The sequence below is a fragment of the Erithacus rubecula genome (assembly GCF_903797595.1).
Source record: "Erithacus rubecula genome assembly, chromosome: 3".
In the NCBI taxonomy this organism is placed as follows: domain Eukaryota; kingdom Metazoa; phylum Chordata; class Aves; order Passeriformes; family Muscicapidae; genus Erithacus; species Erithacus rubecula.
The window spans coordinates 102445198-102459760 of record NC_136689.1 but is presented as its reverse complement, the minus strand read 5'-3'; the positions used below and the strand labels follow the sequence as shown (position 1 = coordinate 102459760).

Below are 14563 nucleotides of genomic sequence, written 5' to 3'. Positions count from 1 at the left end.
GAAAGCTGGTGTGTGCTGGTTTTGATTCATGTAACAGGATAACGGCAGCATGTTTGAACACACTGGCTCTAAGGCAGCTGTCTCATCTTGTCAGTGCCATGCTGGAGAGCTCAGCTAACTGCCCTTATTCTCAAGAAAAGGATTTCTGCAAGTTTTTGGGGTTTTTTGTCCCTTGATTTTTTTTCCTTCATACCTGCTGCAGAAGCTGGCCTTCGAGCAACAGGATGCTGCTTGTCCAGGTGGTACCTACAGAAATGCACCCTGTGCATGCAGGACCCTGCCCAGCAGAGAGGCAAATTAAAAATACCTGTTGTGAGGCAGTTTAAGCTGGATTAGCAGCTGTTGAGTGATCAAATCAGTTACCCTTTCAAATGGTTTGTGCCCAGGCACCTGAGTACTCCTGTTGCTGGGGCACAATACTCACCAGGCTACATAGAAATCTTGGTCCCCAACACTGATCCTGCCCAGGGCACCTCATGCACCCTGCAAACAGCCTGGCACTGAGCAGCAGCCCCAGTGCTGCCCCTGCCCACGAGTAAGGGAATGGAGGAAAGCTCTAGGGTGGTCCAGCAGCCCACAAGAACCAGCTAGGATCTGACAGGGGAGGGCTTGGACACAACATCATCCTTCTCTGCTGCTCCCTGCTCAGTGTTCACACATTTCTCCTGTTTTAGACCACAGCACTGCACATAAGCTGCCTGCATGTCCCACATGAAGGAAAACACATGACTCTCTGTCTGTCCAGGACAATTCTGGTATTGCCTGGGTCAGGGCTCTGATCAATACTGACACTCCAAATTTCATGAAACGTTTGCAAATATTTCCCTAAAAGGAGCACAGCTTTTCTCTATCCAAACATGCTTTCTTATACATAATATTATTCCCTACCAGGCAGGCACTCTGTACTCCCAGAGCTGTCAGACACATGAGCAAAGCACTGGGAACTACTAAACTGTCTCTCTCATAGTCTAATCTCCAATGTTTTTAACTTCTGTCATCTAGAGCCGTCTGTCTTGTTTCTCACAGCTTATTTGCACGAACACATTCCAGTTCAGCATTCAGCAATGCTCCTTCGTGGGCTCTGTTACCTTCTCTGTATACAAATCTGTGGATGTATATTTTACTTTGGAGATGGAAGTTGCACAAGACAAATGAAAACCTTGATATATGGCAGCTGACAGATGCCTGGACAGTGTGATAAATGCTTCGGCCCAAGTCTCCGCTCTGCACACTTTTTGCATGGCTGGCAGTTTTGAACTTGGAGCTCAGCTCATGTGTTATTCACAAGCATTTTCAAGCAGCTGCTTTCTCATAGGAAAGCTGTATATATAGTTTCATAAATATGGGAGGAGAGAGAATGCCTGAAATGGTTGGTAAGACTGGCAGGATGAAATATTGTTGAAAATAAATCCTACTTTGGCATGCAACCAGTAAAAGATGATTTAGCCTTGGATGCCTCTATCTCTTAGCTTAAGAAGGATAAAATCAGAATAAAATAGGTGAATAAAATGAAAGATATATGATAGGCTCTCTTAGCTGTTGTTACTGTGCCCCCCTGATAAAGCTACTTCACAGAAAGCAGACAGAAGACTGATACCTGAAACAGACTTTTGGTAGATCACTGATAAGTTCTCAGCCCTACAAGAAGTGAAAAGAAGTCAATAACTCTGCAGTCTCTGGCTACTTTAATGCCTCCCATAGGTGAGCAGCTAAGTACCTATCAACTGCCAGTAATTCATATACTTATGATGCATATATATGAGAAATCCTGATAGAGAAGAGACTTTAAACTGTGATGGAAAATGGGAGAGATTCTGAATTATAATTAAAATTCTAAAAAAGGAAGCTAGACTAAAATAAGATGTTTCTGTTGTTACAAAGTTATTAACATTCAAGGACCTTAAACTGAAAGATTTTGAATTTCACAAGGCAAACAGTCACAAAACTGCCTCTTTGAAATTAAATGCATGGGAAGACACCAGTTTATTTTATATTGTTAACACTCTGGAATTATTCTCAAAATAGTTATTTACTGGACTCTCAGCCAAATATAGCATCAAATGCATAGAGAGCACAGGATTTATACATGATTATCTACCACTGCTATCATTTGCTCCCTGGGACTTTTGGGTACAAGGTCAGCAGCTGATAAAAAAGCAGTCCAGAGATATTTAATATACAGCTACAGAAGTGGCTGGAAGAATAGGGTGACAGCCCTGAAGGACACTGGCTGTAGTGGAGTCTGCCTGACCTTGGTGCTCCTTGTGAAAGACAGAAAGGGGAACGAGAAACCAAATGCATGATGTCATCATGCAGGGCTTTTGTTAGACCACAGGGCCAGGGCAGCAAGCAGTTCTAATTTTAAAGCCACACTGGAGGACTAATATTGAATCAGGCAGCTCGGTGTGCTCGCTGCTAAGGCGGTACCTGGCAAGTGCAGGCTGGCAGGCACTGAGACAGCTCTGCAGAGCTTTGAGACATGCTTCTTCTACTAGTGGTGTGGAGATGTCAGTTTGTTTTTATGTAATTATACCAACACACTGACATTGTGGCTCAGTACCCAAACCTAGCTCCACGTGTATGCCTTGGGCACAGATATATGGATATTTCAGGGATGTGACTACAGAACTGGTCACTCAAAGTAAACATGCTGCTGATCTGGGCTTTCTTCTTCTGCTGCAAGTTTTTGGCAGCACAGTGACCAGCTAACATACTACTGTGTTTCTGTGTTACCAACAAAGGATCAGCCTCAAGCCGGGTGAGAATGAGATTTCTAGTTCAGCACAGAAGGAGTTGCCACTAGAAAAAATGCAGAGAGACCAGGGGGCATTGATGAGTCTGTATGTATGCTAGTCAACATGAGATTCAAGGAAAGAAATTAATGCTTAGTCTGGTAGATACAGTTCCTGTTCTAGGAGATTTAAGAATCTGCACGAATTCCTGTTTCAGCAGTATCAGCCAGGAAGACATCTGTTAACTATGACATGATGTTTCCCTTCCCCCCCACCCCCCAGGACAAATTTTTTCTACCTCTTACTGTTTATATTGCAGCAGAGATTGTAGAATCTCCTAAAAAGACAACACAAAACAAAATAATCTCTCCAGGGCAGACTAGAGTTTAAATATAATTACAATTGATAGAAGCCAAAGAGGTTGTATTGGGAAAGAATTGAAGAGTACTTCCAAAATTGTCCCCTGACAGGCAATTTGTGGGTATTACTTTTAGAAATACAACAGGGAAGTGTATGCTCTGTTAAGTCTAAGACTTCACTACAAAAAAACAACAAAAAACCCCAAAAACCCAAAACAACAAAAACCCAGACTAAACCAAAAGCACTTCTGCTTCCCCAGTGCTATCTTCAAGGAGGAAGCTCAGCTCCTCCTTGAAAACAGCTGAGGACTTGCAGCTAACACTTCTTCCATAAGTCAGGGCTAATTCAGCTCAGTAAAATTAGAAGACTATAAAGTCAATGACAGTGATGATAAACTCAGGCTCCACAAAAATTGTGCACATAGAGTGCAAGTTGCACATATTTCTGAGTAAACTCCAAGCTGGACCACACATTTTGTCTGTCTTATGCCTCGGGATAAAACCTGCAGTGTTTATTGATGCAGCATTCTCACAGACCTCAACAGAGCTTTCCCAGTGGAGAAATCCTGGCTTGCAAAGCACCAGCCAGGCTCAAGGGAGTAATATCAGTGCATGCAGCTCTATCCTGCAGGCAGTGCCGCAGCCCAGCATCCACTCCTCTTCCACACCTTCCCCCCACTAATTGCTCTGACATCCATAAAGGAGGGGTGAGGGGAATATCTACAAGCTTGCAGCTGTCAAGCATTAATGCTAAATCCTGGCCAAATAACTAAACTTTAATTACAAGCTGCAGCTCTCCACTCACAGCCAAATGCTGGGTGCTGATATCTCTCAGCTGCTTGGGCTCTTGCAAGAGGCAGCAATTCCAGCCACATCCTGCCCAGCACAGCGGCTGCTCCCGGCTTCTGCAGCTCTTTGGCAGAGGTCTGGCACTGCTGCAGTGGCTGTGCATGGCCAGGAAAAGAGCCCAGGTCTCTTGCAGGCCCCAGACTGCGATTTGCTTCAATTGCAGCGTGCCCTGATTTTTATATTTGGGGGGGAAAGAAAACAACTTGAAATCATAAGGCTATTATGCTCCTGCTCACACTGATGTGAAGTGCAGGAAGAGGGAATGCCAGTAGAGCCAGGAAAGCCTAAAACAGATGTGGTTAATGTCTCCTACATAGACAATATGGCCTTATATTCAGCTCTGTGCACAAGCCCTTGCCCAAACTGAAAAATCCTACTTCACCTGGAAGCTCTAGGACACCCCAGCACTACTTTTTTTCCTTTCTCTTGGCTGAAGGAAGCACCACACCTTGCCATATCTTTCAGCTGAGCACTGAAGAACAACCACCTATCCCTTAGCTTCTTGCAGAGCCATGCAGCTCCTGCAGGGCATCACAGCCCTGCTGCTTCAGCTGTGAGCAGCAAAACCAAGAGAGCCCTTGGCACCTGCCTGTGATCCCCCTCAACAAAAGAGACAGACCATTCAATGTCCTTCAGCCCTTGCTTCAGAAAGGGAGATGGGAGTCCCACAGACCCTCAGGCAGTGCTGAAGAAGTCTGGAATGTAAATTCAGGAAAAAACCCTCATCTGTCAAATAAGACATAATATCAGAGACAGCAGTAATTAACACTAGAGAAAATGTAAAAGCAGGGAGATTCCTGTCAATGCAAATATACTCTAGATAAACAATGGCAATGATTTTAACAACAGTCCTCGAAGTCCATTTCTCACCTTTAGGGCATCTAGTCACATCCCTTGTCAAATCCCTAGGCAGCTCCTTTTTACAACAGAAGTACAAATACAAGACTTTGAAACGCTGTGGCCAACCAGTACACAGAGAAGAATGGCGTTGAACACCCACTTCTGGATGGAGAACTCCCTTGCTGGATGCCTAGCTGCCCCATTTTGACTCATTTAACCATGTCCATGAGACCATCAAGTTAAAAAGGGATCAAAGATCTCAGGTGATTCTAGGGGACTTGTACAGCCTGGCAGACGCAGCCTGAGGAAGGTCAGAAATACTGCCATGACTGTTAGAATTATGTTCCCTTTGGATGTTGGCTAACAATGTCTTTCTCCTTGAGAGAAGACAGTTCCCTGCCCATGACAGTAACCATATCAAAACCTGACAAATATTTTCCCCCACAGATGTAGCTGCTATAAAAGGTTGTCACTTTGTGGGTTGGCAGCCAAAAAATAACTCGTCAACCCTTAAACGAAAACTGGCAGCAAGTAAGCAGAGCACATTCTGGACTTCCCATTTGAAAACCTAGAATAAACACAGCCTTAGAACTCAATTAAGCCTCTGTGTGCAACAGACAGAACATTCCTGCTAGCAAGGAGATAATCTTCCATTCACATGAAACACTTAGAGCTTATTTTGAAAAAGGAGCACCCAAGAGCAAAGTTACCCCTGGGGTGGGGGACAGATGAGAACACACAAAGGCTGTATCTTTGAATACATTAGCAGTTTCTTTAATAATGTTTTCTGTTCTAAATTAAACAAGAACATGGACAACACTTCAGACCTCAGTGTTTCAAATCCTATCATATCTGTATGTAGATAAGACTAATAGGCCACCACCTGGGGGGAAAAAAAGTATTCTCCCTGCTTCCTACTATTAATCTGGATGTATAACCCAGACAGACACATGCTCACATGTGTATGACTGCACTGCATCTTGCAACAGTCCTGCCAAAATAATCTACAGACTTGGAACAATAAAAAAAAGGCTATAGAAGTCTCTCACCATAGAAAAAACATTTAGTCAGAGCATAGACGATGGAACACAGTCTGTATTGTTAAGGGCTTGGATATAGAGAGAAATAGACAGACTCTGCTCATAATTGCTGCAATTAAAGGGAGGACTATCCCATGGTGAAATAAATACCTGGGAAACAAAGCTGTTCAGAGGAGTGAATGATTAGCATCAAAACACAGTGTAGCTTCATGACTTCAGAAAAACCCCAATGGGCATCCTCCTATTTTGTAATAGGTGCCAGTTTGAGGAAGTATAAATTTTCCTCTGAATGCCAGAGAATGAGTGCATTGTTTGAACAAGCCTTTCATCTAAAGCATTTATGAAATACAGCAGTAATAAAAGTGTTTGCTTTTGTAATACCTCCACGAGTTGTTTTAACATGTCTTGAGAAGTAACTGTCATTTAGAACAAAGCATTCTGAACAGCTCTTATTAGTAGATTAAAAATAATAACAGTCTTCTTAAAATATGGCCAAAAGAAACCTCAACCTTTAGAATTCTGTTACTGGAATTTCTCTGTCCTACACAGAATCACTTACCATATATGAAGGAAATATTAAAACCCGCTTATGTTTGCCACATGGCCACTGGGGATCATCTAAAAGATTTGGGTCGTATTCAACAAAGTCTCCCAGGTCGCTACCTATAAAACAACAGTTTAGATATAGAATTCTGAAAGGAATTCATTTCATCAAGAGATCTCTGGACTTAGTGGCAAATGAGTTCACAGATAATGCACAATATTATCCCTATTCAAGATTTTTTAAAGAGATGAAAAATTGCTCTAGGTCTTGACAACTCTAAGTATTTCCACACTAATGTGATTTGCCAGGATGTAGAGGACCTAGAGCTTACAAATTACGTGGTAAATGTGAATTTAGGGCTTAGAGCACTGCAGATTTATATAAAGCTCTGCAATGACTTTTATTCCCGGCAACAAGTTTTCATCTGTTCAAGCAGATGTTTTGATTTGTTTCATTTATCATGCCAAAATATTTTAAGCATATAGTGCTTTGGCTTATGTTTTGTGTCCGGTTTAGTAAACACAGCCCTTTCCAGCCTAACAAAGGTCACAAGTGGAATTTACACCTTCAGCTCATGACTACTGTGTTGCCACTGTAAATTTTCCACAGCAAAGGAAGGTTGATGCAGGAGGAACAAACAAGGCTGATGACAGGAGGAGGCACGCTGGGTGCCATCGGGGCTGTCAATATGACCAACGTGCTTGTTTATTCAACTTCCATCCTCCACAAGCAGGCTTTCTAAGCAAATATGGAATAAGCTGTGCTTCACCCACAACAGAAGACTGTATTTCATTTAATTGAAGATAATGGGGGGAACTAAAACACATGTCAGTCCTTTGCAATAACTGCTGACCATCAGGTTACCCAAGGATATTAAAGTGAGCTACTTGAGAAGTTACCTGCATCAATGCTCCCCTGGGTGCTGTTAGCTCTTCCCAAAGAAAGGCTACGATGGCTTGCATTGCGAAACTGGGAGAAAGACGAGGTGGAATCTATCGTGTTCCTCCGGGTTCCCAGAGCATTGGTGGGAAACAGGAACTGTGTATAGGAAACCGTCTAAAAAAATAAAAAATTCAGATTGGACACACAGTTACTTTAAGCCCAGCTTGGGTGCAGTGGGATGCCTTTGGTGCATTCCAACTGGAAGCAAGAGAAGCCAAATTAATGGAGGATTTTCTGGATTTAGTAGTTAGGCACAGATGAATAAAAACCAGTCACCTACATCTGCTTCAGTGCAGTCAGTTTATCCATGCAAAAAATGATTTTGCAAAGGCATTAATTCTTCAGCAATACACACACACACACACACACACACACACACACACACACAAGCTCTAATACATTGGATTTACAAAATCCTACTCAAGGGTCAGATTTAAAAACATATCAGTTTGGTCAGTTTTTTTTCCAGTGGGCCTTCTCTGTAGCACATTTCAGCAGCTTCTTTTCTGAAATAGCATCATCTATATAGGTCCCTCAGCACACAGCTGCCAGAGGCAAATCACTTAAACATTGCTAAACTGAAGCACTTTCTCTCTCTGCTATTTTTCTTTCTCGGGACTTTGTCTGGCAGAGTCTTATTGATGTAATAAGTGAGCTCCAGTTCACAGCAATTGTTGTGGGAGATCATTTACTATCCCCCCAACATGGACTAAGTGTGAATGAGTAACATGTGACAAAATTATTTTTAGAGTGCACTGATTCTCTGCTTGTACCCCTGGCCAAGAAAAAGCTATGCCTTGCTTCTTGTCGGCTCATTCTCCAACAATAACATTTCATTGAAGAAAAAAAAACTGAGTTTGAGACTCTAGACTGGTTTACGAGGAGGTCAGAACAGGTATCAAATAAAACATGTGAGCTTTCATTATTTATAAGCAGACAGATTGTCCTCAGGAATTTACAGCCTGTGGTCTGGCCTGACACCTGGTTATGTGAACACAACATGTGTAGCAGCATTGACCCAGGGCCTTTAAATCCATATAAGACAGGAGACTGAGTGAAACTGAATTACTAGAAAGTAAATCAGGCTTTCAGGAAGAAATGTTTTCTTCTATGATTAAAACTGTCTCTCCTCTACATATTTCTTTAAAATTGATCACTTCCCTAAAGATTGTTATTTACTTATTCTATTCAAGTGAATGAGCTCCTGAATTTTGAAAGACTCATCAGAGACTGACACTGTCTTCCTGCTCTCTGGAAAAATATTAAGCAAAATGTTATTAAATACAATTGAAAGCAAACAGAATTACAGCTACAACTCTCACCAGAAATTATTTTAAAGCTCCTGACAATATACCCTGCAGAGATACCTCCTGCTACAGCCAGGGGAAGGCTGTGTAATTCAGTAATACTTTACACACTCAGATATTGCCAGAGGCAAGTTTCTTCAAGGATACAGAGCTGTCTGTGCTGACAGCTTGGGCAGTCCTCATGAATTTCAGCTAAGCTTATTTAAAGTTGCACACACTGTGCTTTAACTACTGTGTTATATTTGTGCTTGTTATTAGTTATCCATTTTTCTTCCCTTATAACATAAAATCTAAGGGAGTAGGAACTGAAGCATCCCCACCTTCCCATCTGCTCCGAGCTCCACACCTTCAAGACCAATTATCTCTTTCAGACACACTCCAGTAGAATGGCACTGGCGTCCACCATCCAGCTTCATATCCCTGGGAAGCAGAAAGAAGAGCAGAAACAGCTCTTAATACATGCCTTGTTCACCTTCCACCACCAACTGCTGAAATAAGGTGTAGCATTAATCCAGACATGCCAATGCAAAGCACAGACCAGACAACTTCTCCTATGGGAATTTAGATACCTGTGTTACCTAAAGCACTTTATAGAGAAAACCCCACTTTGTTCACAGTTACAGCTCATAGCCCAGGCTGTGGTGCAGAGCAAGGCTCCCCATTGCTGGGCACCTCTGACAGAAGCTGGCACTGGGAAGGAAGTGGAAGTCATGTACACTTCAGGTGAGGTACAACAGCCCAGTCTGAACACTTGCCTGCCATGTGTCGGGCAGGCAGAGGCTCCCAGACCACAAACCCACATTGCCCTATGTGAAACAGAGCTAATTTCCTGGAAGATTCCAGGAAGAATTCCTGCTCCTCTGAGAACACAGGACAGTGGCCAAAGCCCAGTGACACTTCTGCTGGAGGCAGACAGGAGAAAGCCAGTTTTCCACGAGCCTGGCATGGAAACTTGGGAATCTACTTTAGAAGGACTGACCCACCTGGCATCTTCCATTAGCAGGCTGTAGCTCATGCTTTAGCCTCCTGATCAAAACATGAGCAGAGGTAAAAAAGGAACAAATCTGGGCTTCACAAATGACAGCTGTATCAAACTCCGTAATATTTATCTTGCAATATTTTCCTGGCTGATTGCTGCTGGGGTCCAAGTATGTGCTCAAAACTCTGTAGGAAAGATGCTGACAAGGAGGCCAGGAGAAGTCCTGCAGCTCTGCACCCAGCCACAGACTGGGCTATCTTCTGCTGTGACATACAATACACCCTCTTTCCTTGTCTTTCCTGTCCAAACTATCACACATTTTATTTCTCTGAAACATGGCTATCCTGAGTCCCCAGTAAGTCATGTACTGCTGGAAAAATCCAAACATCTATCTTCTGGAAAACATACTTCAGTGACAAAGGAAAAGACTGTATCAAGTTTCTAATCCCAACAAAGTTCTCTTAGTTTCTTGATTGGAGTTCACTTAGCACAGTGTCATATTATCATTCTTGTTTCCTGATATCATGTTACTGAGGGGTTGGACTAATAATTATGTAAAAATAACTCTCTGTCAGAAGCATGGCATTAGTCTCTCTGCTTCTGCACAGAAAGTGCTTAAGGGAACCACTTCTCACAGAGATAAATGCCAAATTGGAACTACTTCAGCAGGTCTTATCTGTGAAGCAAACACACAACCTGAGGAAGCCCCTGAACCCCAAAATGAAGACAAATATCTGAACTACCTGAAATCAGAACAGTGTAGTTTCTTTCATTCAAGACTTTACAGACACAGAGCAAGAAATAATGCTGTTACAACTCTGAAAACATGTCATAGAGAAATTTTTCCAACAGACATGAATAGATAACTCTGCCATTCATCAAATGGAAATCCATCACCCTTTGAAGAGTCCACACAGTAGCTTCAGAAAATAAAAAGCAGCTCTTAGGACTAGAAAGAAGTCAGTGCTTTTGAAGCAGGGAGCAGGGTCAGCTGGCAAGAGTGAGCACACACAGGAATGATTCCTGGACATTGGCTGAAGATCGACAGTCACTAATGCCTCCATTCCCCATCTTTCTGATGTTTCTAAAGAGGATTCTCCTTTCAGGACCCTGTGAACAACACTGCATTAATTCTCCCTGTTTTGCAAAAAAGCTACTTGGGGTGTTCCTCTTCTCCACATATATAGAAATACTTTCTGTATTTCTAGAAAGTATATGACTGCTTGTGTTGCAAAATGGAGTAATAAAGTGTTACTGTTTGGAGAGCAATCTGTCCATAAAACAGAGAATTAAACTCCCTCTCTTGAGGAAAATCAGTACCAAACAATGTGCAGTTTCCTATGAGCATATAAATGGAAAGGCTCATCCTGGCTTACACACATTCTCCTCTCTCTTGTAAAAGATCTTGGTTAACACCTCATAAGGAATTCCTAAGCAACTTTACTGTATCCTTTTTGAGTTCCCTATCAGTAATATCAACAGCAAGCTAATAAAATTTTTTGCACAACAAGCTTTTTTTTTCCTCTCACTCCTATTAAAGATGAAGAGCTCAAGAAGGGCTTGGCAAAGCTCTTGCTGGGAGAGCAAACCCAAAGGCTGGCAGCCCACTGCTGAGGGGAGCCCCAGCACAGATGCTTCCTCCACACAGCCCCAACATCTCAAGAACAACTAGGAATGATCTGGGGGATGTTTTCCCTTAGATCTCTCCAAATGGGTGAGTCATGCCTGGGAAAGGGTCAGAATGGTTGTTTGGCTACAGCCACTGCACCAGTGTGGCCATCCACTGCCACCAGGATTTTTAGGACACGTCCTTACATGGCACTAGAGTTAAGAGGTCCCACAAAGCAGGAGCATACAGAGGACAGGTACGTCATAGAAAAAAAAACAAATCAAGCTTTCACTGTGTTTAAGTGATTTAAATTACTGATGGGACAGCACAAACCACTATCCAGTAGTTAATGGTGTTTAGCAAATGCAGAAAAGGAACAACAGTCCTTGCCAAAGAGGCCTTTAAGTAAACTTCCTTCCTCCTCTTCCTCAGTTTTGATTTTCCTGCTTTATTTCCAAAAGTGTTTTTTAAGAAACTTCAAGGAATTTAAGCAGACACCCAAAGCCAAAAATAAATCATGGGAACTTAATTTTATTACCTTCACTTTATTTGAGCAGGGAAAGCTTGAGAAAATGAGAAGATCAGGGATAATATTTCCTTAGGAGGCAAAAAACTAGATCCCAGTTTCTGACAAAGTTTGGGGAGTTACCCTGATTTACACCAATGTCAAGCTCTAGATATTCTGTTTATAGATACCATTTCTGGAACACTGAGCAGCGTTAGAAACCACCCTCAAAACTAAACATATTGTCTCAGTTATCCATGACTGCAGAATGCTGAGGAATACATGGGGTACAAATAGCTGGGCTCACAAGCAGCAGACTGAGATGCACATTGGAATGCAGAGCTCCAGGTAGGAGCCTGAGAAGAGAGGCCATGGGCTGCCAGCCCTTGGGATAACCCAGGGAATGATGGTGGGTGACAGCAGCCAGGTGAATGGACACTGGGAAACACAGCAAGAGCCAGGAACTGCAGCCTTTGGATAAAAAGGAGATTAAAATGAGTGAGCCAGCAAGGTAGATGGAAACAGAGAGGAGAGCAGGAGCCAAAGGCTCAGGAGGAAGAGGAGACCTCTGGAGACTGTGAGGGTATAAAAGCCAGGGGGTTCCTTGGTTGGGGATCCTCCTCAGAGGCACCAGCTCAAGCTGTTTCTGTGTTACTGCACCGTGAAAAAATGACTTTATGGAACGAGACATCTGGGACTTTGCCATGGGAAACCTGGGGTTCAACTGGTGAGGAAACCTGGTCTGAATGGGGTGTGTGAGGAGCCAAGTGGGGACCCACTGGGTCACTGGAGTCAACCACCAGGAAGTGGCTCCAATCCCAGCAGTGAAAGCCTCTGGCACCGGAGCATGACCAGCACTCCTGAGGAGTCAGGCTGGGTAGTTGCCTTAGCAAGAAAAAAATGAAAAATTCTCCATCTAACAGAGTTCACAGATTTTCTTGGAACCATATGAAGTGACGTGGGATCCTAGATTTGTTGTCAGATGGTGAAAAGTTTTACTGAGCAGACAGATAAGGACCAAAACAAGCAATCTCATCATGTCTTTTATTAGCCAGGCCAGGATTAACAGAGTATAAATTAGATGCTGTTACCTATGGCAGTATAACACTTCTTTAACGAACCAAATGTTATGCTTTGATGTGATCTACAAAGTCCCATGCAACACTCCTGCTGGGCACTTGCTCTTTAAATGACAGTAACAGTTGAGCACTCTAACCTGTGAATAATTTAGGAGTCCATGAAAAATTAAACAGACTTCTAGATACACGAAAAAGCCTTCTGCTTATTGCAAAAAGGAATCTGATAATTGTTTAGAGATGTCAGCCTTCTGTGCCTGTATTTTATGCTTAGCTATTCCCCTCCCACCCCCACTGCTAAGATTTATTCTAAAAGAGAAGAGGTTCATGAGACATCAAGAAAAGATGCCGTTCTCATCCGTCAGTGTAAATAATTTCTACTTATCATCTCTGTTTATAGAGACAAGGACAATGACAGCTCTGGAAAAGATGCACTGCCAGTCAGACCAGCAGCAGCTCTCCTGCTGCCTCAGACTGCCTGCTATAATTGATCAAGAGCTTTCAGATCCTAATGTCATTACTGTTGCCAGAACAACTCCAGCTGCAATTCACAGGGAGAAGGAGCAATAAAACTCCTGGAAAGATGTCTCTAGTGGGCCAGCCTCCTTCTTCTCTCTCTAAAGATATTTAGCTGTCAGCATGCCAGCTCTTTTCCTGATGTTTTGCCCAACACAGAGTAAAAGTTCAAAATTTAAAGTTACTAGCTTTTGGAGATTCATTGCTTGATTTCAGTCGAAGAGAACAGGGCAACTCACAAGAATGAGCAATGGTGGCTTTATAAAACTCATGTATGAGATGGTTTGAAATGTCCTGTTGTGAGAAAAAAAGCTGCAGATTTATGTGTCTTTCTGTAAAGCTAATGCACACTCAGTTTCATTTCTTTGTTCAATTTGTGAGAAGCACAGAAAATGGGCAATGGTCAATAAATGCAGGGATATTTCAGCTTCCTTGTCACAAGCTAAAAACAGATAGCTGATCTTCCCCAGGCCTAAAGAATGATAAATGCTCAGGAAAAGCACTCAAGATTGATGACTTAATCAAAACTGCTTTGCATACAAAATCTGTTGGAGAAGAACAGCGAGGAACTTGGTAACAGATCTGAAGGATGTAACAGAGTATCCTGCTTTGCTGTCTGCTTATTGCTACTATCCATATGGCAATTTACATGCTTTCATTTCTCTTGTAAATATTGCCCTGTTTTCCACACTCAATAACCTGCCAAATAACTGATGGCAGCAAGACAACCACACGAATCCTTCTTTTCCCCTCATTTTGCATATGACTTTCTTACCCAGTTTAAACACTGAATATGAACAAAGATTGCAGAGTTTAGGTAAAGAAAGCTGTTGGGAATTCCAAGTCTGTGGACTAATTGATCATTTTGCTTAGACATTATTTAGGGTGATGGTATTGAAAACCTCTTGCTCCTGGCATCATTTAAGATATTATTGTTCTGGCCAGCATTTAGTCAAATTTGAAGTTAAATTCAGTAATGACTTATCTTTAGAAAGTGGATGAAGCTGGTTAGTAGCATTTCTGAGAAGGACAAAAATTCTTTTTATCTAGTGATTTGCTGCTTTCCTTCAGAAGGATGGTCTGCTTCCTGGGCTTCAGTCCATTTGATTACTCATACTGCATTATTTCCTTTAGCTGGAGGCAAGTTTCATCAGATGAATACCTGTATTTTTGTCAAGACAGCAATATTCAGCAGCTGTGCCTGCTGCAGGTAACTTTCTAACCACTTAATGAATTCAGTGCCACGAAGAATAAAAGATGAGGTG

At 42.4% G+C, this 14563-nt stretch overlaps 1 protein-coding gene across 2 annotated transcripts in view; it reads right to left on the bottom strand.

Annotated features, from left to right (window-relative positions):
- Nucleotides 1–14563, bottom strand: part of CABLES1 (Cdk5 and Abl enzyme substrate 1) — a 70495-nt gene that overhangs the window by 8743 nt on the left and 47189 nt on the right. For both annotated transcript variants that reach the window (XM_079300789.1, XM_079300788.1), the window contains 3 exons: nucleotides 8934–9033; nucleotides 7264–7420; nucleotides 6380–6483 (listed from right to left, as the gene is read on the bottom strand). In XM_079300789.1, the coding sequence (XP_079156915.1) occupies nucleotides 6380–6483; nucleotides 7264–7420; nucleotides 8934–9033 (361 nt within the window). The remainder of the gene's footprint in view (nucleotides 1–6379; nucleotides 6484–7263; nucleotides 7421–8933; nucleotides 9034–14563) is intronic.